General features: G+C 53.6%; 1 protein-coding gene across 1 annotated transcript; it reads left to right on the plus strand.

Annotated features, from left to right (window-relative positions):
• Positions 1 to 13496: 13496 nt before the first annotated feature.
• On the plus strand, positions 13497 to 22083 carry HAP1 (huntingtin associated protein 1). Its single transcript, XM_053892219.1, is given in 12 exon segments — positions 13497 to 14335; positions 15369 to 15463; positions 15828 to 16230; positions 16232 to 16561; positions 17867 to 18096; positions 18864 to 18998; positions 19133 to 19221; positions 19486 to 19527; positions 19690 to 19751; positions 20120 to 20335; positions 20338 to 21238; positions 21891 to 22083. Coding segments are annotated over 11 exon segments (2481 nt in total). The 5' UTR covers positions 13497 to 13860; the 3' UTR covers positions 20742 to 21238; positions 21891 to 22083.
• The last annotated feature ends 1586 nt before the right edge of the window (positions 22084 to 23669 follow it).

Consider the following 23669-nt stretch of genomic DNA (forward strand, 5'->3'; position numbering starts at 1 on the left):
AGCACAGGGCTTCCAGGCAAGAAGGGGAAAACGCAAAAGTCTTTTTTTTCCCAGAGGAGTTTTGCCTTTCTGTTTTCCAGAAGGGACATCTACCCCCAGAGACATTGGCAGGAAACTGGCACATGACCCTCGCCGCAAGGGAAGCTGAGGGTAGTCTATTGCACACGTCGCCCCCTTGGTAGAAATCAGGGTTCCGATGGTATGAAAGGAAGGAGGCATGGAAGACAGGGGGTAGAGCTCCAGTCTTGTCTGCTGTGACTCAGAACTAGTCTCCCCTGCCAGCCCCTTCCTTTTACTGGGTGAGCAGCCATGGCCAAGGGGCCGGAACCCTGGCCCTGGTGGTCTGGGGGAATGTCAGTGTCTGCACTCACCACACTCAGCAGATCTAGCCCGGTGTCAACAGTACCAATGGAAACCAACACCCACCCGTCACAACAGCAGGTGCCACGCTGAAGGCAACCCTGAAATGGCAACGAGCCAGAACGAGGGGCAGAATCCAACAAGGTGGTGTTGGGGCGGAGGACCTTCCTCGGCCCTGTGGTCCTTCCAGCTGGACGTAGAATCCAACTGACACAAGACAGATTAACAGAAGGAAATCAAATTGAATCGCTGTATGTATGGGGAGTCCACACAGACATGAACTTCCAAAGCTGATGAGGCAACAAGAGGTTTATCTGAGCTAAGGAGAGAGGAAGGGTCTGGGGGGTTAAAAGGGGGAGAAAGCTCATTAGCAGGAAGGTGAGAGAAGATGTTTGGAAAAACAAAGTTGCTGAATTATGCAGATAAGATTCCTTGAAGCTCTCCTCTTGGTACAGGCTCTCCTTTTCTTTTTTATTATGTTTATTTATTTTTGAGACAGAGACAGAGCATGAACGGGGGAGGGGCAGAGAGAGAGGGAGACACAGAATCGGAAGCAGGCTCCAGGCTCTGAGCTATCAGCCCAGAGCCCGACGTGGGGCTCAAACTCACGGACCGCGAGATCGTGACCTGAGCTGAAGTAGGATGCTTAACCGACTGAGCCACCCAGGCGCTCCCAGGCTCTCCTTTTCAATGTAAATTTTGGTAATTAAGTGGGAGGCAGGGAGCTTTTCCTGCATCTGCTAGGTTTTAATTACCTAAAAAAAATTTTTTTTTAAATTTTTAATGTTTATTTATTTTGAGGGAAAGAGAGAAACAGAGTGTGAGCAGGGAAGGGTCAGAGAAAGAGAGAGACACAGAATCTGAAGGAGGCTCCAGGCTCCGAGCTGTCAGCAAGAGCCTGATGCAGGGCTCAAGCTCACGAACTGCGAGATCATGACCTGAGCCGAAGTCAGACGCTTAACTGACTGAGCCACCCAGGCTCCCCCACAAAAAAAATGTTTTAGGTTTATTTATTTTGAGAGGGAGAGAGAGGACGTGCAAGTGGGGAAGTGGCAGAGAGAGAGAGAGAGAGAGAGAGAGAGAGAGAGAATCCCAAGCAGGCTCCACGCTGCCAGTGTGGAGCCCAACTCGGGACTTGAACCCTGAGATCAGGAAGTTGGAAGCTTAATGAATGGACTGAGCCATCCAGATGCTCTATGCTGGGTTTTAATTACTTTTAACCCGAAATACTCTTTATGCCCAAGTGGCCCATCTAGGGGCAGACTGCCCTTGGCCCCTACAGTGGATTGCAATATCAAATTATCAGGGGGCACCTGGCTGGTTCAGCTGGTGGAGCATGTGACCATTGGTTCCTACACTGGGCATAGATAGCACTTTAAAAAACATCAAGTTATCAAAATAAATCCAAAAATAAGTTATCATCTGTGAACCTGAAGCTACCCTTAAAAATGTAGCCTGTTGGGGGTGGGGGGGGGGCTCTGGGTGGCTCAGTTAGTTAAGCATCTGACTTCTGCTCAGGTCATGATCTCGACGTTTATGAGTTCGAGCGCCTCATCGGGCTCTGTGCTGACAGCTCGGAGCCTGCTTTGGATTCTGTCTCCCTCTCTCTCTCTGTCCCTCCCCCACTCATGCTCTGCCTCTCTCTCTCTCTCTCAAAAATACATAAACATTAAAAAAAATTATTTAAGGGGCGCCTGGGTGGGTCAGTCAGTTGAGCGTCTGACTTCGGCTCGGGTCATGATCTCACAGTTTGTGGGTTCGAGCCCCGCATCGGGCTCTGTGCTGATGGCTCAGAGCCTGGAGCCTGCTTCAAATTCTGTGTCTCCCTCTCTCTCTGATCCTCCCCCGCTCATGCTGTCTCTCTCTCTCCTTCAAAAATAAATAAAAACATTAAAAAAATTATTTAAAAAAAAAGAAAAGAAAATATAGGGAAACTTGGTAACACCCAGGATGCGTGGGAAAGATTTGAAAAATTCAGTTGACTCCTGGTTCACAATAATTACTGGTGCAACGAAGCTGTGGAAAACCGGTCCGAGTGCAGTCCCGGTCTGTACTGCTTCCTAAGGACCTGCTCTCTGCCAGGCTTTGCTCCGGGCCCTGGGGATAGAGATGCCCCACATTCTCGTCTTCCTATGGGAAACACAGCAAAGCAATGCTAGCAGCAGAGTGCGCATGTGCGCAGGGGCCTGAGTGGGTTCAGGGAGCCTGTGGAGGCGGAGGTGACATCTGAGTCGCCTTGCCTTTCAAATAAGGAGGTGCTCGATGGACATCATGGCGTTTACCTGGGCCGGATTCTCGGCAGAGGGAGCAGCCAAAGACGTGAAGTTGGGAAACTGAGCACAGAGTTCAAGAGATGACAGTGGCTTGGAGGGGTGACAGCGAGACACAGGCTGGAAAATGAGGCAAAAGTCAGGGAGTTGGAGGGCTTCGTGCGGCTGGGCAAAGTGTCCAAACGAACTGGATCGTGGATACGAAGTGGGGGGGGGGGGACCACTGAAAGGCCTTTGTGGAAGGCGGTTGCGACCCTGCCTGGAGGGTAAGGTTTTCTGTCCTGGGGTCGTTCAGGGACAGCGGTCCTAGCAATCCTGATCATACCCATCACTGGCTGATCTCTGTGCTGGGCCCTGTGGCAGGCGACATCCTCAGAGCAACTGAGGTTGGAGATATTTGCCTCTTGTTTTACTTTTGAGGCCCAAGTGACAGGTGACATTGTTAAAAATTTTTTTAATCTTTATTTTTGAGAGAGAGAGAGAGAGAGAGCGCATGAGCAGGGGAGGGGCAGAGAGAGAGGGAGACAGAATCTGAAGAAGCCTCCAGGCTCTGAGCTGTCAGCACAGAGCCCGACATGGGGCTGGAACTCGTCAACCGTGAGATCATGACCTGAGCCGGAGTCAGACGCTCAACCGACCGAGCCACCCAGGTGCCCAGGTGACATTGTTAATAATAATGTGAACATCAACAGTTATCATTTGCTGAGCCCTCGGTAGGTGTTAGGTGCTTTACTGCGTAATCTCAGGTAAGCCCTGTGAGGTGTGTAAAGTGGAGGTAAATTATACACGGTGAGGCTGCCGAGATTCAGAGAAATTAGGAAATGTGCGGAAGGCAGCACAGCTTGTGAGAGTCAGAGCTTGGATGTGGATTCAGGATGCCAGAAGTTTCATCCCATGGCTCTTTGCTGCCTCCAGCCTCCACCTTCTGAGCCCAGGCCACCTTCCTTGGCTGGCCTGGAGCATCCCCCTGAGATCAGAAGGGGAGGGGTTCAGGCCTGGCTGGAGGATGGGGAGCCTGGGGAAGAGCAAACTAGCAAAACACCCGTCTGGTGTGCACAGAGCACAGGAGGGCGCAACCTCGTTCTGGGGATCCCTGGAGGGCACAGTCGGAAACAGAAAGTGGGATGGGGATGGGGTAGGGGTAGGGGTAGGGGTGGGGGCGTGGGTGAGAATTACAAAGAGAAAGATTTTATTCTAAGCAGAAGTCTCAAGGAAGCCCTTTCTAGAATAAGGGCTCTCTAGAAGTGCCCAGACTATTCTACTGAGCTCCCCATTATGCAGGTATGCAGGCAAAGGCTGGAAGGCCACTTGGTAGGAAGGTCATGGGACAGATTCGGCAGCAACTGGGAAAAACTCTCCATGTCAGGTGGCGCAATGGGGTCCCTGTGATAAGCAAGGTTTCCTCTGTCAGGAATGGCTGAAATGCCAGGAATCCTCACTCAGTGGTCAGTGGTGCCAACCCATTTCTCATCTATGAAAAGTAATATATTTTTTTCCTCTGGGTGATGATAAAATGAAATAACATATACAAAGCATAGACTAATTGGGGCTCAGTGAATTTGTGTTTCTCCCTTCTTTGCTGTCCCTGACTCGTGAGTTGTTCCCAGAAGGGCTCAGAGTCTAGACATGGACCCAAGGATCAGAAGAAGTCATTGACTCTGGGGACAGAAGTCAGGCAGTGAAGGGCTCCTGGGTCTTCTCCCTGAACCTGGCGGTAGCTGACAGAGGCCCAAGAGCAGTAGACAGTCCTCCCAAGCTCGCCACCTGTGTCTGCCCAGCAGGCTGGACACGGCTGATTGCCCTGCCCCCCCCCCCCCCCCACTGTGTGCTTGGTTCCCCCCACCTGGCTCCCAGCTGCTTCCCCTGGAGCGCCGCCCCCCTCCCCCCAGGCCAGGGCAGGCCCTGTGACCTGCCACCTGCAGATAGCTCCTATCCCACTTAGGCCTCAGAGCGGGTGCCTGGAGGAAGTGAGTGGGGGCTGAGCTGAAGGGCTCTAAGTGAGGAGAGGGGAGGGGACTATGCTGGAGTCCCTTAACACCGCCCACCCCCTGAGGGTCTGCTGTCCCTGTGCCCCTGGGCAGTTTCCTGGTGGGGCTCACCTGTGTCGGGGGAATGTGCAGCACTCTCCAGGGTCCAGGGACGCAGAATCTCTCCCTGACTGGGTAAGTCTCTCTAGAGCCTTTGGGGACCACTCCCTGCCCCCGACCCATACCCAGACTCACCCGGAGAATCCATCATGGTTCACTCGACAGATACTGAGTGCTTACTCTAATTAGAGCCCTAAGGATACAGAAGTACCCTCTGCGTTGCGTAATTTTCTCATTAGTAACAGAAGCTTACACTGTCAACAGTGAGAGGCAGGAAGATGCCAGGAGAGGGTAGAACAGGGAGACGTCCCTTCTGGGAGCCTGGAGGGCTTCTCAGAGGAGGTGGCTGCCCTCAGCAGGAGAGCTGGAGACAAGCTGGAGTGAGCCTGCAGGCTGTGTGGGTGGCAGGTGGTGGGTGTTCCGGGAAGGCAAGCCCCCCCGCCCCAGGTGGGAGGAAGCGCGGGTGGGGTTGGAGTGGAGGAAACTGCCATCTTCTAGGACCCTGGCCATCCCTGCTAGATCCCCACCCCCACCGTCACTGCAGGTACTTCCTCTCTGCCGCCTCTCTGGCTTCTCTCCTTCCCCTGTCTTGACCAGAGGGGGACCTAGGAACCCAGAGGACAGCAGGTGAGGGGCTTAGGCCCCCAGCACGCCCACTTCCTCGCCCCAGGTCCCGGAGAGGCTGGCTCGGTGCCTAGGAGTCTGGGCGGGGTCTGGGGAAGAGGAGTAAAGGAAAAGAGTCCTGACGTCTTGGAGGGGCCTGGGCACTGGTAGGGAGGAGACGCCAGGAGAAGGAGGAGAGCTCCTGGGAATCCCACAGGAGAAGAGCAGGAATGGGGGAGGGGGGGAGGCGGCATCCGCTCCATGCTCCCTGGAAGCTCCCCTCTGCCCTGCTCCCTGGTCTGCAGGGATTGGTCCTGGTGTCTGGCCCTGCCCAGATCCCAGGCACACTCTCAAGGGCTCTAGCCATGGGGTAGCCTGTCCTAGGTTCATTTTCCAGGGTCAGGCTAGGGGAGGTGGCCTGAGCCTGTGTGCTGTCTGAGTGACTGTGCCCTCAAGTTCATGGGTGTGGTGGGTCTTGAGCCCCTTCCTGTCCTCTCTTCCTGTCCCCTGTCCTCAGCAGGGGTCAGTGGGTTCATACTGGAGGGAGGGCAGAAGGTCTAGGGTGTCTGTTCTGCCAGCCTCTCTGGTTAGAACAGCAGCAGGGCAGAGGGGAACAAGACTGAATGACACCGCTGGACAGGGGCCTGCTGGGTCTCCTGGGCAGCCCTGGGCTGTGGCAGACATCCATCAGCCAGGCCAAAATGCTTACGTGTGGAGTGACCAGGGGCCTGAGCTTTGGCTTCTCTATCTGTAAAATGAAGTCACCATCCCTACTCCGCCTCTTTTGTGGGGTTACAGATGTGCGGCTGGGTCGGGGTAGGAGGGGGGTATGTGGGCCGACACTGCCCTCTGGTGGCTGTAGCTAGAGTTGCTCTGCACTGGTGCTGGGAGCTAGAGGGTGCAAGTCAACTGGGAGCCTGTGGAGTCCCCTTCATCTCTGTGTCTTTCTTCTTCACCCCAAACTTCCCAGGGGCCTCAGGGCTGCTTTCTCATGGGCAGGGACAATCCAGTTCAGCAAACATCCATTCAGCAGGAATGGAATGGGCCCCTATTTTATGTCCCCTTCTGTGCTTGGAGCTGCAGAGATGTCTAGGGCACAGTGAGACTGTCCAGGAAGCTGTTCAGGGGACTAGTGAGGGAGCGGCTTGGCCAAGCTGAAGTCTGGACAGGTGACCCTGTCGTGGCCACCCCTGAGGTTCTCCAATCTCACTGTCCACAGCAAACCCTGGGGTTGGGTTGTGTCTCCTTCAAACTTTTTGGTGACAAAGACACCATAGAAAATACGCATGCTTGAGGGGCGCCTGGGTGGCTCAATCGGTTAAGCGTCCGACTTCAGCTCAGGTCATGATCTCGCGGTCTGTGAGTTCGAGCCCCGCGTCGGGCTCTGGGCTGATAGCTCAGAGCCTGGAGCCTGCTTCCGATTCTGTGTCTCCCTCTCTCTCTGCCCCTCACCTGTTCATGCTCTGTCTCTCTCTGTCCCAAAAATAAATAAAACGTTAAAAAAAATTAAAAAAAAAAAAAGAAAATACGCATGCTTGAGCACAGAGGAGAACAGATTTGGTTACCAGGGTTCGTCCATTCCCAGAAGGATCTCAGAATGATCCTTGGGCTCTGGGTTCTGTCTTTGGCATTAGTTTTCTCCTCCCTGCTGGAACATCCCCATCAGCACATAAACATGTTGTCACCGCACTCAACCTTAAATGCTTTGTTTGTTTGTTTGTTTTTTGTTTTAGTTTATTTATTTGAGTAAGCTCTACACCCAACGTGAGGTTCGAACTCACGACCCTGAGATCAGGAGTTGTGGTCTCTTCCAACGGAGCCAGTCAGGCACCCCTCATCTCTCGTCCTTAAACCACCTTCTCCAGGGGCAACTGGGTGGCTCAGTCGGTTAAACATCCGACTTCGCTCGGGTCATGATCTCACGGTTCATGGGTTCGAGCCCCGTGTCGGGCTCTGTGCTGAGCGCTCAGAGCCTGGAACCTGCTTTGGATTCTGTGTCTCCGTCTCTCTCTCTGACCCTCCCCTGCTCGCGCTCTCTCTCTCTCTCTCTCTCTCTCTCTCAAAAAATAAATAAACATTAAAAAAAATTTAAAAAACAAACCAACAAAAAACCCCCCAAAAACCACCTTCTCTAGTGCCTGTGTTGTCTTTCAGTGACTGTTCTCTTTCAGCTCCCCTTCCCTGCAAAACTCTTCAATAGTTTTCTATATTCACCATCCTCACATCATCACCTCCCATTACTTCCTCACCCTTCTCAGTCTCTCTCACCTCCGTCTCTCCACCAAGATGGCTCTTGCCAAGGTTGTCCATGGCCTCCATCTTGCTGAGTTGATTCTCCGTCCTCGTTGGTCTCCTGTGGCAGCACCACTCAACACAGGTGGCTCTCTCTGCTTGAAACACTTTCTCTGGAACCCAGCTTTTCCCTGGTTTACCTCTTCTTCAGGGTCCCATCCATCTTGGTCACCTTAGATGAGTCTTCCTCTTCTCCCTGCCCTCTACGTACGGAGGGTTTAACCCTGGGCCCCCTTATCTATCTACACTCAGTCTCTCAGGGGTCTCACCTAGTCTCATGGCTTTACATTCTCACCTTAGAGCAATGAGTCCCCAGTTGAAGTGTCCGGCCCCCATCTTTCCCCTATGCTCAGATTTATATATCAAGTTGTTATATTTATATATCCAGTTGGGATAAACCCAACTAGTTGTTTATCCACTTGGATACTTAATAAGCATTTTGGATTTAACTTATGTAAAACTGAACTCCTGGGGCACTTGGCTGGCTCAGTTGGTAGAGCGTGTGACTCTTGATCTCAGGATTATGAGTTCAAGCCCCACGTTGGGTGTGGAGCTTATTAAAAAAAAAAAAAAAGATATTTAGATAAATCTGAACTCCTGGTTTTCTCTACCAAAGCTGACTTCCCCTCAGTTTTTCTCATCTTCGTGTATGGAGCTCTCTCTGGCCCAAACAGTTGGAGTCATTCTTGACTTTTCTTCTTCCTTCACACTCTTCATCCAATCCTTCCGCAAGTCCTATGGCTCTACCTTCAGGATAGGCTTCTAATTCAATGTCTATCCAAATAGATGGAGTAGCTAGCTCCACATTTCCCTCCTGCAGAAAATAAGTAGAAAACTGGATAAAATGTGTGAAACAAAGGTTTAAGGCATTGGACAATAAGCATCACAGGACTGTGGTCTCAGGGAGAAACAGATTAAGTGAGTCCTATGATGACCTTGGGTTTCTGTCTAGAGGCAATTTCTGAGGGCAGTATAGGGAGGGGGAACCCAAGCAGACTCTGGTGTCTACTGACCCGCAGAGACAGAGGTCAGAGTTCAGGGAGGCTGGAATTTGTGGAACAGATTTTTTCCCAGGAGGAGAGAGCCATGCAGTTCTCAACAAGTCCCAGAAACCTACAACGGAATGTTCTTGAGTCTTTGGTTGAATGCGAAGCTGGAGGTGTGTAGGGTGAGACTCCATGAGGCTGAGAAAAGAATATCCACCGGGGAGAGAACAACTCCCAGGAAGTCGTACATGAATTCCCAGAGCTCACACAGGGCTGGGAAATGTTTAGGTTCTGATCAGCCAGTGAGGAGAGTCCTCACTGAATATTTGGGGCATTCAGTAGACACTCCAGAAAGATTACTCCTTTGTAATAGGGCTAAAATATCACTAGAGTAAAGACCTTTCTGGATCTGCCCTACAAAACTTTAAAAACAAGCCTCAAGAGGATCAAGCTGATCCACAACTTAGCTGCCTGGCAAGATGAAACCCAGCAAAGGAGGATAAAAAGCTGGCATCTCAGCAATGTAACATCCACAATATATCCGGCATCCAAAAGATTATTGAGCAAGAAAGACGTAGAAAATGTGACCTGTAGACAGGAGAAAAATCAGTCAATAAAAACAGACCCACAAATGACAGAGATGATGGCAGAGAAAGACTTCTAAAAATTCCTTATAGCTAAGTACAAGGATTAAAAAAAATATATGAGTATAATAAGGAGAGAAATGGAAGATGCAAATGAGGACCAACTAGCATGCCTGGAGCTGGAAAATACATGATCAGAAATGAAAAGTTCCTGAATGGCCTAAAAGAAGATTAAAAAGTCAGTGGAGGGGCACCTGGCTGGCTCAGGTCAGTCAGTAGAGCATGTGACTCTTGATCTTGGGGTTGTAACTTTGAGCCCCATGTTGGGTGTAGAGATTCCTGAAAAATAACGTCTTTAAAAGAAAAAAATCAGTGGACTTGAAGATATACCAGTCACAACAACTGAAACGGAAGGACAGAGAGAAAAAGGCTGGAAAAAGAAAATGAACAGAGTCCTAGTGCCTGTGGTTCAGTATCAAGTGGTCTAACACACATGTAATTGAAATCCTAGAAGTGGGGCTCAGAAAAAAAATATTTAAAGAAATAAAAGTTGATGGGGCACCTGGGTGGCTCAGTCAGTTGAGTGGCCAACTTCGACTCAGGTCATGATCTCACGGTTCGTGAGTTCTAGCCTCACATTGGGCTTGTTGCTGTCAGTCTGTCATTGCAGAACCAGCTTCAGATCCTCTATCCCTCTCTCTCTTCCCTGCCCCCACTTGTGCTCCCCCCAACCGAAAATAAAAATAAATATTAAAAAAAAAGAAATAAGAGTTGAAAAATTTCCAAATTTTGATCAAAGCTATACACCCTCAAATCTAAGAAGCTCGATCAGCCCCAAGAAGGATGAAAGAAAAATCCTACTAAGACACATCATGATCAAATTGATGAAATCCAGTGATGAAGAGAAAAAAATTTAAAGGTATATAGTGGGAAAAAGACAAATTATATTTAGAAAAATAAAGAGAAGAATGAATTTGAGTCTCAACTGAAATGGGCCATAAGAATAAAATGCACTCAATTCATTATAAAAAATGGAAAATATAATCTCATTCATAATTTTTTATGTTGATTACATGTTGAAATGATAATATTTTGGAGATATTGGGTTAAATAAAAATTATTATATTATTTTATTTATTATTATTATTTTATTTTTTAAAAATATAATTTATTGTCAAATTGGCTTACATACGACGCCCAGTGCTCATCCCAACAAGTGCCCTCCTCAATGCCCATCACCCACTTTCCCCTCTCCCCCATCTACCTTCAATTTGTTCTCTGTATTTAAGTTTCTTATGGTTTGCTTCCCTCCCTCTCTGTTTGTAACTATTTTTCCCCTCTTCCCTTCCCCATGGTCTTCTGTTAAGTTTCTCAAGATCCACATATGAATGAAAATATATGATAACTGTCTTTCTCTGACTTATTTCACTTAGCATAATACCTCCAGTTCCATCCACGTTGCTGCAAATGGCATGATTTCATTCTTTCTCATTGCCAAGTAGTATTCCATTGTATGTATAAACCATATCTTCTTTATCCATTCATCAGTTGATGGACATTTAGTTTCTTTCCATAATTTGGGTATTGTTGAAAGCGCTGCTAGAAACATTGGGGTACATGTGCCCCAATGCATCAGCACTCCTGTATCCCTTGGGTAAATTCCTAGCAGTGCTATTTCTGGGTCATAGGGTATTTCTGTTTTTAATTTTTTGAGGAACCTCCACACTGTTTTCCAGAGCGGCTGCACCAGTTTGTGTTCCCACCAACAGTGCAAGAGGGTTCCCGTTTCTCCACCTCCTCACCAGCATCTATAATTTCCTGATTTGTTCACTTTAGCCACTCTGACAGGTGTGAGGTGGTATCTCAGTGTGGCTTTGATTTGTATTTCCCTGATAAGGAGTGACGTTGAGCAGTGTTTCATGTGTTTGCTGGCCACCTGGATGTCTTCTTTGGAAAAGTGTCTATTCATGTCTTCTGCCCATTTCTTCACTGGATTATTTGTTTTTAGGGTGTGGAGTTTGGTGAGTTCTTTATAGATACTAACACTTTATCTGATACGTCATTTGCAAATATCTTCTCCCGTTCCATCGGTTGCCTTTTAGTTTTGTTGATTGTTTCCTTTGCAGTGGAGAAGTTTGTATCTTGATGAGGTCTCAATAGTTCATTGCTGCTTTTAATTCCCTTGCCTTTGGAGATGTGTCGAGTAAGAAATTGCTGCGGCTGAGGTGAAAGAGGTTGTTGCTTGTTTTCTCCTCTAGGGTTTTGATGGTTTCCTGTCTCACATTTAGGTCTTTCATCCATTTTGAGTTTATTTTTGTGTATGGTGTAAGAAGTGGTCTAGTTTCATTCTTCTGCATGTTGGTGTCCAGTTCTCCCAGCAGCATTTGCTAAAGAGACTCTTTTTTCCATTGGATACTCTCCTGCATTGTCAAAAATTAGTTGGCCATACATTTGTGGGCCCATTTCTGGGTTCTCTATTCTGTTCCATCAGTCCATGTGTCTGTTTTTGTGCCAATACCATACCATCTTGATGATTACAGTTTTGTAGCAGAGGCTAAAGTCTGGGATTGCGATGCCTCCTGCTTTGGTTTTCTTCTTCAGTATTACTTTGGCTCTTCGGGGTCTTTTGTGGTTCCATACAAATTTTAGGACTGTTTGTTCTAGCTTTGCGAAGACTGCCGGTGAAATTTTGATTGGTATTGCATTGAATGTGTAGATTGCTTTGGGTAGTATTGACATTTTAACAACATTTATTTTCCAATCCATGAGCATGGAATGATTTTCCATTTCCTTGCGTCTTCTTCAGTTTCCTTTATAAGCTTTCTCTAGTTTTCAGCATACAGATCTTTTACCTCTTCGGTTAGGTTTATTCCTAGGTATTTTATGATTCTTGGTGCAATTGTGAATGGGATCAGTTTCTTTATTTGTCCTTCTGTTGCTTCACTATTGGTGTATAAAAATGCAACCAATTTCTGCACATTGATTTTGTACCCTGCAACTTTGCTGAATTCATGTATCAGTATTGGAGATACCGGATTAAATAAAATATTATTATTTTTTTTAATGTTTGTTTATTTTTGAGAGAGAAAGAGACAGAGCATGAACAGGGGAGGGGCAAAGAGAGAGGGAGCCACAGAATCCGAAGCAGGCTCCAGGCTCTGAGCTGTCAGCACAGAGCCAGACGTGGGGCTCAAACTCACAAACTGTAAGATCGTGATCTGAGCTGAAGACGGATGCTTAACCAACTGAGCCACCCAGGCGCCCCAAAAGCTGGTGGGTTTTTGTTATTGCTGTTGCTTTGTTTTTAAAGAGTGATAGGGTTGTTATGGTCTAAGTGTTGGTGTCCCCCTGCAATTCATGCTGAAATCCTAACCCCCAGCGCGATGGTGTTAGGAGGTGGGGCCTTTCTGAGGTGATTAGGTCTTGAGGGGGGAACCCTCAGGCGTGGGAACTGGTGGCCTTATAAAAGAAGCCCCAGAGAGCTCCCTCCACCCTTCCACTACGTGAGGACCACAGTGAGAAGATAAGACAGTGCCTGGGTGGTTCAGTCGGTTAAGCATCCAAGTCTTGATTCTGAGGTCATGATCTCACGGTTCACGATATAGAGCCCTGCGTTGAGCTCTGTGCTGACAGCGTAGAGCCTACTTGGAATTCTTTCTATCCCTCCCTCTCTCTTTCTCTGCCCCTCCTTCGTGGGTGGGCACGCTCTCACGCTCTGTCCCTCCCCTGCGCTGTCTCTGAAAATCAGTAAACATTTAAAAAAAAAAAAAAAAGGAGAATTAGTGCCATAACCATCTCTTTTGGGCCTGCAGGTTCTTCCAGTCTAAAGGCACAGAAATGGCCCCACGACTCCTCGGCCCGCCTCCCGTGGTGCGCTCTGAGGGACCCGCTCCCTGCGCTGAAGGGGCGCAGGTCTGGATTGGAAATAGACACACTCTTGAGCACTGCCGGCCACCGGAGGAGGGACGCTCTGGGGCCACAGGGGACGAGGTTGGAGGAGTCTTCAGGGGGAGCCCTCTAAGCGGGGTCTGCAGCAAGAACAGGTGTTTGCCAGGGTGGAAGGAGGTGGGCGAAGCGAATGAGGGCTAGAGGTAAAGCACGAGGAAAGGTAGTAAGACGAATTAAGAAAGAAGAAGGGCTGTCAAATGGCTGGAGCCCCGGGAGCGTGAGCGCGAAGACCAGCGCGAAGACCCAGTGACGCGCCGGACTGGGCAGCGCGGTGAAACAGTCCTAGGGTCGGGATGCATCTCCCAGCCACCGGGGAAAGCACTACCCTGCGCTAACTCCCAGATCACATCCAGGGAGGGCAGCCGGCAACCCCCGCGGGAATGGAGGGAGGCTGTGCCCTCCAGGTAGGGAGGTCGGGGTCCCGGTACCCGAAGTCCAGGGAAGCTGCGACTTTGGGCAGAACCATTCTCCGGAGGTGGAGAGGAGAGTAGAAACCCTGCACTCGGAACCAAGCCCATGGAACCGGCCGGAACCGCCATTCGACTCTCTCCTTGTTCTGATTTTTTGCGCTCTGCTCCACCACCTCCGTCCCCTCGCGCGCGACTCCCAGTCCCGGGCACCACTGGTTGCTCCCTGGCTGCCCCCTCCCGCGCGTGGTACGGGCCGGCGGGCGAGCACTCCAGGCGCAGGTTATAAAGGCGGGGCTGCGGCAGCAGACTGCGGACTCAAGATGCGCCCGAAAGAGCCCGGGCAAGGCCTCGTGGGGCACCGCTTCAGAACCCGGGCTCCAGCGGGAGTCACCCCCGCACCCCCACCCGCAGCCCATTCCGCTCCAGAGCCCTCAGCGCAGCCTGCACCCGCCCCTGCGCAGGCACTGACTGAAGGACCGCGAACGGGATCCAGATCCCCATCCGTCTCGGGACCCGCCCCCGCCGGAGCTCGCCCGACCTCCAAGGCTGGATCCCCGACAGGAACACCGCGCGCGTCCGCATTCGCCGCCGCCCAGCGGAATGCCCAGTTTGGGCCCGGCAACTCGGACGCGCAGTGGACTCGCTTCATATTCCGAGGGCCCATTGGTCCCCGGGCCACTGGCCTGAGGACTGAGAAGGCGGCGGGCATCTGGAAGACGCCGGCCGCCTACATCGGACGGCGGCCTGGGGTGTCGGGCCCCGAGCACGCCGCCTTTATTCGGGAGCTGGAGGAAGGTAAACCGGATCCCCGGGACCCCAGAGCGGGTGGGACCTGGGTATTTCCAGGCAGAAGGTGGGGGGGGGGCGTCGGTTCCAGGCGCCCCGCCCCCTCTGGCACTCAGTCTCACCCTTCCACCCACTTGCGTTGTCACTGCGGTGCCTGTTCGGACGCCTCTTGCCCTTCTTCTCCAACCTTCTGTCGTCCCCTGATTGCTGTCGGAGGGTCAGGTCGGCGCACCAGCGCGCTCGTCCGCCCGGCTCTGCGCGTCTGTTGCTCCCCAGATCTGCGCACTCTCACGGTCCCCCCTGCCCCGCCCCACTCAGTCAACCGCAATTCCAGGAGAGGGGCGGGGGGCTGCGGGAGGGCGCTGCCAGGCTCGCTCTGAGCTTGTGCTCGCCCGCCGCACCAAGCTGGGGAGGTGGGTGGGCGGAGGTGGGTTTTGTCAACCTTTTGGCTGCGGGTGTCGAAGCCCGGCTTTTCCCAGACTCGGGGTGGGCGGGGCCTCAGGTTTCTTCCCCTTGTACCCTCTCCTGGGTCGCGGGAGATCTCTGGATTAGGTCTGGAGGCTCAGGAGCCCCTACTGCGTGCTGGAAAAGTCTCTCCCTCCTCTCCACACGCAACAGGTGCAGGGTGGGTGACTGCGTCTGTTTTATGACCCATGAGGCTCCAGTCGGCCGAGAGCGCCCTCCGGGTAAGAGGTGATGAGTCAGTCTGGGGCTGTACTTTCGCTAGCCTCCTGCATTCCCCTGGTACCAGGGACTCGGGCGTCCTGAGAACTCATTTCCACCTGAGCTTGGAGGACTGTGATCCCTTGACCTCACCCAGACCCCTCCAGGGCACAAAAGAGCCCATTTGGCCCTGGGAGCAGGGGAAAGGAGTGCTGGGTACTGGGGGTGTCTGGAGAGAATAGTGGGGGCAGGAAGGGAGCTCTCTTGTCGCTGACTCTTGTTGTTGAGGGAGAACTGAGGATCGGACAGGAAACAGTGGGATGTGGGGTAGCGTATGTCCTCCCTTTTCCCACCTTGGCCTCCACTCCTGCTTTTGCAGCGCTGTGCCCCGACCAACCCCCACCAGCCGAGATCACCCAAGAAGATGTCAAAGTGATGTTAAATTTGCTAGAGAAGCTGTGTACTGCTTTCCCTGTCCGGCCCAGCCTGAGCCTTAGCCAGGCCTCTGTTTTCATTCTCCCCTGGAGGGGTAGGAGTCTTGTCTTTTTCCTGCCTGATTATTTCTCTGGGAGCCGAGCCAGGGGTCCCTCTTATGGAAGGCAGGTATATGCCGGATATCCAGGCCAGAATTGCTTGTAGAGCCATCTGGTCTGATGTGGTCTTCTCCATAAGGGGAAGCTGAGTCAGGCCCCACAGTGTGTCGATGGCAGACTTTTTTCTAGTACCCTGGAAAACTAGGGTGTGGGGAAGGTTTCCCCTAGTGGCCTAGCTTCCCTTTGACCCCTGTGTACTCCCTTGCTTCTCCCACCTGTCTGGGAGAGCCCAGAAAACAGGAAAGTATTCCCCGTGGATGGGGGTCCCTCTGCAGAGAGAGCGGGACCTAAATACTGTGGCTCGCATTGGCCAGTCCCTGGTGAGACAGAACAGTGTTCTGATGGGGGAGCACAGGAAACTGGAAGCCATGCTGGGCTCAGCCAGGGAGGAGGTAACCGGGAAGGGAGGAGGGGAGGGAGTGTGCCATCTCAGACCTACCTACAGCACCCCCACCCTGCCCCGTGCCTGGACCTGTGCTCACCCCCGCCTGCGTTCCGACAGGGCCCCTCTCCCCCACTGCCAGATTTTACACCTCAGATACCAGGTGAGCTTGAGAGATGACCTCCTTCAGCTCTACTCAGACTCTGAGGAGGAGGAGGAGGAGGAAGAAGAGGAGGAGGAGCCGGAGGAGGAAGAGCAGCAGCACTATCATTCCTATGGAGCCCCTGAGCCGTGAGTGTCCTGCCTTTTCACCTGGGCAGCCCCTTCTCTGTGCCTCAGTTTCCCTGTGTGCAAACAGGAACACTGACGGTGCACCTGCCGGCAGGGTTGCTGGGACTAATGGAGACCGCCACACTGAGCCCAGGTGGGCAGCCTCCGGGTGGGCTGGGACCTGGGTCCCCTACCCCCTGGCTTCTGTGGCTCTCACTCCTAGGACTTGTCTGTGGGAGACGGAGGTCTTGCACGACTGCCCGCAGCTGGAAGCCCTGCAGGAGCAGCTGAGGCTGCTGGAGGAGAAGAACGAGCAGCTGAGGAGGAGTTGAGCAGGTGGACAGAGGGCACATCCACGGCCAGGGGGTGTTGACTCCCCTGCCCCTGCCTCTCTCCCTCCCTCCAGGCCTCTCAGCTCTACCCCCTTGATTGTGTGGAGCAGTTTTGTACGTGAAGTTGTAACTTGGGGTGGGGGGAAGAACTCAGAACTCGGAGTTTGGAGACCTGAGTTCAAGTCCCCACTCTGGCATTTCTTAGCGGTGTGAGCTTGGACGGTGTTCCTTGACCCGCTGAACCTCCGTCGTTAGCATGGGGAGGAGTACTCTCAGCCCTGTGGACCCTTCCAGAGGCACAGCTGAGGAAGTGCTTTCTGCACCCTGTAAAATGCTGTACAGAAGCCCCAGGGTCCCTCTAAGCCTGTGGCCTTTTGTTATTTGGGGCACAGGAAGAAGGGGCCTGGAAGCAAGGAAGGGAAGGAGCCGGGAGCTGCCAGAGATCAGGCGCTGAGGCACCGGGGCCAGGCCAGGGGCTGTGCTGCTACTGTGTGTTTATGAAGAAGAGGGAGGCACAGCGTTGGTCCCTGGGGAGCTCAGGTCTGGCTGTGAGCTGCAGACACAAGATGGCTGAACTCATGCTGTTCCCCTCCCCCCAGGCCTGACCTTCCTTCCCCCTGGGTTCCTCAGCTCCCCCGTTGGCCCACAGGTCCCCAGATCCCTGGCATGGGAACTGGTCCCTAAGTTCTGTTGCTCCCACCTCCTCAGAGAGGCTTAAGTGTCTTTTCTCCTCCTCACCTCCCTGACTCTAGCCCAGGCCCCCCGTCTTAACCGGTCTCCCTGCCTGGATTGCTGCCCTTCCGGGTCATTCTGCACACAGCCCAAATAAGTTTCCTAAAACCAAATCTGACCACGTCATCCTCTGCCTAAAACCCCAAGTTTCCCATTGGCCAAAGGGTAACCTCAACCCCCACCCCAGCCCCAGCGTCAGAGCCCTCCCAGTGTCTTGTGATTGCCTCCAGGCCTCTCCACCCCCTGTCTGGGCCTTGTTTGCCATTCTGTGCCTGGCGGAGCCCCGCTTGCCCCGCAGAGGCAGACCTTGTAAGGCAGGACAGGGTGTCGCGGCTGAGACCCCCAGCGCGCCCATTGTACTCGCTCCATCGGAGCCCAGCCTACGCACTGGCAGGATTTCCTCCCCCATCACTTTCCCCACTAGACTTGAGCCCCGTGTGTGCTGGGACCAGGCCTGGCAGACTGGTCACCCAGGGCCTTGCTCCGTGTCAGTTAACTAACATTTACGGAAAGGAGACCAAGTGAGGAAGGCGAATCCTGCAAAGGCGGACCCCCCCACCCCCCGCAGGAGCTGAGGGGCGGGGTGGACAGAGGCAGTGGGAGGGCCAGACTGGTCCCTGGAGGCCAAGGGGGCCGGAGCCGACTTTCTGTCCCTGCTTGTCGCCAGCTGAGGCCAGCCAGCAGATGGCTGAGCTGTCAGAGGTGCTGGTGCTCAGGAGGGAGGCCCAGGACCAGTAGCAGAGGGAGGTCACCCAGCTGCGGGCCCAGGTCCTGAAGGTGCAGCAACGCTGCCAGTCGGTGCGTCCGGGTGTGCCCAGGGCTCCCTCTTGTCATGGCCCCGCCACACCCAAGCCCCCTCCTCCCTGTCCTCACCTCATGGGGCTTTTGGCTCGGCCAGGCCCCAGACCCCTCTCTGCGTCAGAGTCCCGAGTTGGAGGGGATCTCAGAGAGCCCTCATTCTTCCCCCTCCTTGTCCCAGGGAGGGGACCAAGTCCCAGAGAGGGTCACAGCGTGTTCCAGGAACCAGGCCGCATGACTCTCCTGCCTTATGTGGCCTCATTCTACGTGACTTCTTACTTAAAGGGCTGCCAAAGCCTCACCCATGTGCCTGGGAAGACCTGTCGGAAGTGGTGGGGAGGCCTGGGGGGAGGGGTGCTTACCAGTCTTGGGTCCTTCCAGCATGGGGCTGAGACTGAGAAGTTGCAGCAGCAGCTGGCTTCGGAGAGAGTAATCCAGATGCGGCTCCAGCATGAGGTGAAACTGCCCTTGGCTCCTGCCCCTGCCCTCGAGAGACCGTGACCCAGAGCGGGGAGCTCGGGGCCCTTGGTCGGCTGCCTGACTTTCCTGGGAGGACAAGCTCCTTGAGCCGGGACTGGGTCTGTCCCTTTGCACACCCTCAGCGTCTGGCATGGGGCCTAGCAGGTGGTGTCTGAGTGAAGTAGAGTCCAGGGACCTATCTGGGGGCACCCTGTGTCAGAGTCTGGGCCTCTCGCCTCTTAGCCCCCTGGGGAAAGGGCGGGCTGGGTGGGCCTGGGTCCCAACAGAATCTGCAAGTGGCTTCCCAGCTGCAGGACCTACGGGAGAAGTACACGGAGCGTGGGGGCATGCCGACCCAGGCTCAGGAGGAGGTGAAGACCCTCCGCCAGCAAGCGCCGGGGTCCACTGACCCTGTCACCCGCCTCACACACGCCGTACCTCTGGTGAGGACCCCCGGCTGCCCGCTTTTGCCTGTGTGCTTGTGCCTCAGCCCCGCTGGCTGATTTCCTTTCTGTGCCTGGGAGTAGGGGCTGGAGTTCTGTGGGGATCCCCTGGTAATACCCCTTCTCCACCACAGGAGGCCCTTCCTGGTTTTCAGGAGGCCCTGGCTGAGGAGCTCAGAAGGTCCATGAGGATTATCTCCGGCCCTGTGTTTTTTATGGAAAGGTGCGGTGCTGGGACCCCCCAGGCCCTTGCCTGACCCACACTCACTTTCCCAGAGTGGGGAGGGGGTTTGCTTCTGACCTTCCTTCACTCCTGGCGCCCCTCGTTCGCTGCCCCAGCCCCTCCCCCACCCCACCCTTTTCTCCGTCCCCATGTCTGGGCCCGTCATTTCTCCCCAGGACTTTTTCACATGTTGGGGCCCGCAGGGACTTTGCGGTTTCAGCTAATGTTGCCTTGGGACAGTGAAAGCCCTTTTCTCTGTTGAAGGAATCATGGGAAGACTGAGAAGGAGGAGATGTCACACCTGGGGTAAGCTGGCTAGGGGCTCTCCCATCAACCACCCTCACTTTTCAGCAGTCAGACAACCACCTGCAATCCTGCTGCCCTAGAGAAGGCCCTATGCTCTGGGCTGGCTGGGTTGAGTTGTTCTGGAAGGGGCTGCTCCCTTTTCTTTCAAATCTTGCCCCATAGGTGGTCATCTGATTTAGGCTGTTCCAGGTGGGAACCGAAGCCTTTCCTTCACCTTGACAGAGGCTGAGAGTGAAGGAGCACTGGCCTGGGAGCTGGAAACATTTGGGACCGAGTCCCAACTTGGTCCCTTTATTGGCTGTGTCCTTGGCCAATGGCTTGAACTGTCTGAGCCTTACTAAAATGGATTTGTTCCTATGGCAACTAGCTGTGGGATGGGCTGTAAAGGTTAAATCATGGAGGGGAGCAGAAGGAATATTATTATCCTTGCCGGTCTGTTCTGTGCAGCAGGGTGGGGGGTACTAGGAGAAAGCAGGGTTTGTGCAGTGTTTGGTGACCCTCCTTCCTACCTGGTGCCTGGGCTGGGTGTTTGAAGCCTTGAGGCGGGTACCCAGCTCCCTTTTCCCCTAGTTGGGACAGAACTGAGGAGTAGCCATTGGATCTATGTGTAGACTGGGGCAGAGAGCACGAGAGCTCCTCAACCCTGGTGGCTGGAGATGTCCTAGGAGCAGGTGGAAGGGGGGCGCTGGGGGCTCTGCCTGGGGTTGGCCTTCAGGGGCACAGAAAGACTTTCCTGTCTCCCTGCCCAGATACAGGCTGTGCTGCAGTGAGGTGCGAGAGCAGGACCGGGGCTTAGAGGCTGAGAAGGGTTACTGACAGCAGAGGATTTTGTGGCGGAAGATTTTGTGCCTGTGGAGGAATTGGTGCCTGAGGAGGAACTGGGGGCCACAGAAGAGGTGGCGTCAGCTGAGGAGGGGGCAACAGAAGAGGCAGAGCTGGTGTCTGAGGAGGCCGAGGCCTGGGAGGAGGTGGAACCGGAGCTGGATGAGGCAACGCAGGGGAACGTAGTGACCTCAGTGCTGGAGGCTAGCGGCTTGGGCCCCTCTCACCTAAACGTGAAGCGTGTCTTCCAGCAACTGGCTAACTGGCTGGATGCGCATTATAGTCGGCAGCTGAGGCCGAAGATGCTCCAGAAAGGCGAGTGCTCCCACAGGGGCCTCCCTCCGGCCAGCCAGACCAGCTACAGATCATCAATGAAAGGTGAGGGTAGGTGAGCCCCCCAAATGCTCACTTACCCCAGCTTGGCCTCACCCAGTGTGATGATTTGCATGGAATTTGCATATCATTTGGATAGGCACCTCCAGGTTCCTTCAGTGGGAACTATGGCCCCAGGGCTCATTTATGTGGAATTTGCTTAGGATTCCGGATCTCTACCCCTTTTTCTCCTGGGGGTCTGGGCTGAAAGTCATGACCAGGACTGCAGCCCCCTACTGTGCCTCTGCTTCCCGTCTCTGCTGTCCCCTTCTCCCTGTCTCCCACTCTGCCACCCGATCCCCGAGGCTTCCCAGCCCTGCAGTAGTGACAACAACAGGTACAGGGAGCGGATCAGAGCAGCAGCCCAGGGTGCTGACCCAGCCCTTTCAGAGGCTGGAGGAGGACTGGGCCAACCATCCTCCCAGGGCCTGGGAGGAAGAGGGGTGTTCTGGGGCCACTCAGGCCACTGGGACAAAGGTCTCTGCCAGCAAGGGTCGCAGCTGGACCAGCCCCCTGGGTGAGTCTGAAGATGGGCTAGGTCTCCTCCAGGGTGCCGGGGGGTGGGTCAGGGTCTCCTTTCCCCAGCTGGAAGCCCCAAAGTTTGGGGAGCTGCACCTGCTGAGTGTGAGCCCTGCCTTCAAGGAGCTCACAGAGACACCAAAGGTGATTTAGTGACTGGCATTGTTTCCTTTAGTCCTCGCACCCCTGAAGGTAGCTGTTACCAGCCCTTTGTTAGGTGAGAAAACTGAGGTTTGGAGAACGTAAGTAAGAACTTAAGATCATTTAAGAACTTAAGATCACTTAGCTGGGGTGGGTCTGAGCCTGTTCTCCTCACTGCTATGCCAGAATGACTTTTCCTGGCCTGTCCCTCCCCTCTGACCCTGTCCTGGTGCCTGCCTGGCCTGCTCATCAGCCGTGAAATTTGTAGCCTCACCGGCATGGGTGGGCTGCCCCCACTCCAGTGGCCGCTTGGTCACTGCTGGGCAGCCTCATCAGGGTCACCGTGTAAGGTTGTGCAGTTTGGAAACTGAACGGTGACCTCTTTGGCCAGCCAGTGGGCAGCCAAACTAGTAAAACTATCAATCGCGGCTGTCTTTCTGATACAGCGACAAGGCCTCGGCCCCTGCCTGCTGTCCAAACCCTCAGTTTACCCCTCCCTTCTCTTCCAGGCTTTGCTGGTTCCCAGCAGCCTGCAGAGACCCCACAGACAGCCTGAGGCCCCTCCTTCAGCTGCTTGGCCAAGTCCCACCTACCCCAGACCCTCCTTCCCATCCTCCCAAACAGGACGCCCCTGTCTGTCACTGGCCTGCCTTCTGTCCCCATGAACCTGGGCTGGGGCTTGAGGACCCAAGCCTCGACCCTTTGCAGCTGGTGCAAAAGCTAGTTCAGGTTCCTGGGCCTGGGGTCACATGGTAGTCCAGGGGATGGGGGTGCCTGAGGCGAGGTCTGTCTGCTGCCAGACCTGGCTTTGAGCTGGGGGTGGGGCTCAGACACTGGTGTAGGAAGGTGTTCTGACTACCTTTCTAACGACAGGCCCTTGAGCCTCAAGTTAAAGGTGGCCCCTGAGTCCTTGCTGACTTTTAGGGACCTGGCCTTCTTCCTCCATTCTTGGTCCTTTCTTCTCAGTCCCTAACTACTGTTGGTAACCAAGAGTATCTCTGTGTGTGGGTGAGGGGTCCCTCCGCCCACTGGGGGCCTCCTCCCGCCCCGCCCCCATCTCCCTGCCTGTGGCCCATGTGTCCAGGCTCCCTGCCCATTGCTCCTTCCCCCTGGTCCTCCCCTCAGTCCTCTGTGCCTCTCCTTTCTTCATTCTAGATGTTCTGCCCTTTCCCACTCTTTACTCCTAAACAGCTGGAGTCTGGGGCTCCCCCACCTCCTGCCCACTTCAGTCTGGCTCTGTTCCTGCTGTGTTGCTCACTCTCCTGTTGCTCACTTGTCAGCCTGTGCACCTGCTGGTGCAGGAAATAAAGGACCTGTGCACTACCTGGCCTGGACTCCAGCGTCTTTCTCTGGGAGCATGTGTGCATGTGTGTGTGCCCCTGCATGCAGCTTTGCTGGGGCAAAGTTGTAGAAAGAGGATGGGCTCCAATACTGAATCATGTGCCATGGACTTTTGTTAAATGCATTACTTAGTCATATCAACAACCCCTGGGGGGTGGTGGGTGATCTGGTAAATGGTTATTAGAGGATGAAACAGGCCCCGGCGGGTCTAACAGCTAGTTGCAGAACTGGGATGTGAACCCAGGCCCTCAGGCCTCTGGAGCTCATGCTCAGACAGGCTCCTTTCCCAGTTTTTCTGCTCCAGGGACTCTGGCCCAGTGCCCTGCCTGTGAGGGGAAAGGCACAGGCGAGAATCACCCACTGTCTTAGGTAAACGTCCCTCAGACCTGGAATCAGACCCGGAACAGCATTTGAAAACAAGTAGTTTGTTTGGGAGATGATCCAGGAATCACTCTTGGGGACAGTGGGGAATTGAGAACGGAAGGAAAGCTAATGAAAGGGAGTGCTAGGCACCGAGGCTAACTCTACAGGGAACTCTGGGAAGAAGTGTAGCCTTTTGCTACTCAGGTGTGGTCTGTGGACCAGCGTCACCCACATCTCCTGGGAGTTTGTCAGAAATGCAGATTCTCAGGTACCACCCCAGACCCAAAGAGTCAGAATCTCCATGGTAACAAAGACCCCGGGGAAGGCACATGCATACTAAAGTTTGGGACCCACCGAGATGGACCCCACCCAAAGGGGGAGGAGGCTGGGCATGCATCGCCCAGCTGACATTTGTGTCTGGCAGTCTTGGGGGCATTAACATGTTGTGTTCTGTGCCCTGTACGTGGGAGAGGAAAGCCCCCTGGTACAAAATACCAGTGCTTTCAGTGGAATATGGACAGCACATGCTGGAGTGGATATATATTTTTAAGAGTTTATTTATTTATTTTGAGAGATAGCATGAG

The sequence above is a fragment of the Panthera pardus genome, unplaced genomic scaffold (genome assembly GCF_024362965.1).
Source record: "Panthera pardus isolate Hobbes unplaced genomic scaffold, ASM2436296v1 HiC_scaffold_3, whole genome shotgun sequence".
In the NCBI taxonomy this organism is placed as follows: domain Eukaryota; kingdom Metazoa; phylum Chordata; class Mammalia; order Carnivora; family Felidae; genus Panthera; species Panthera pardus.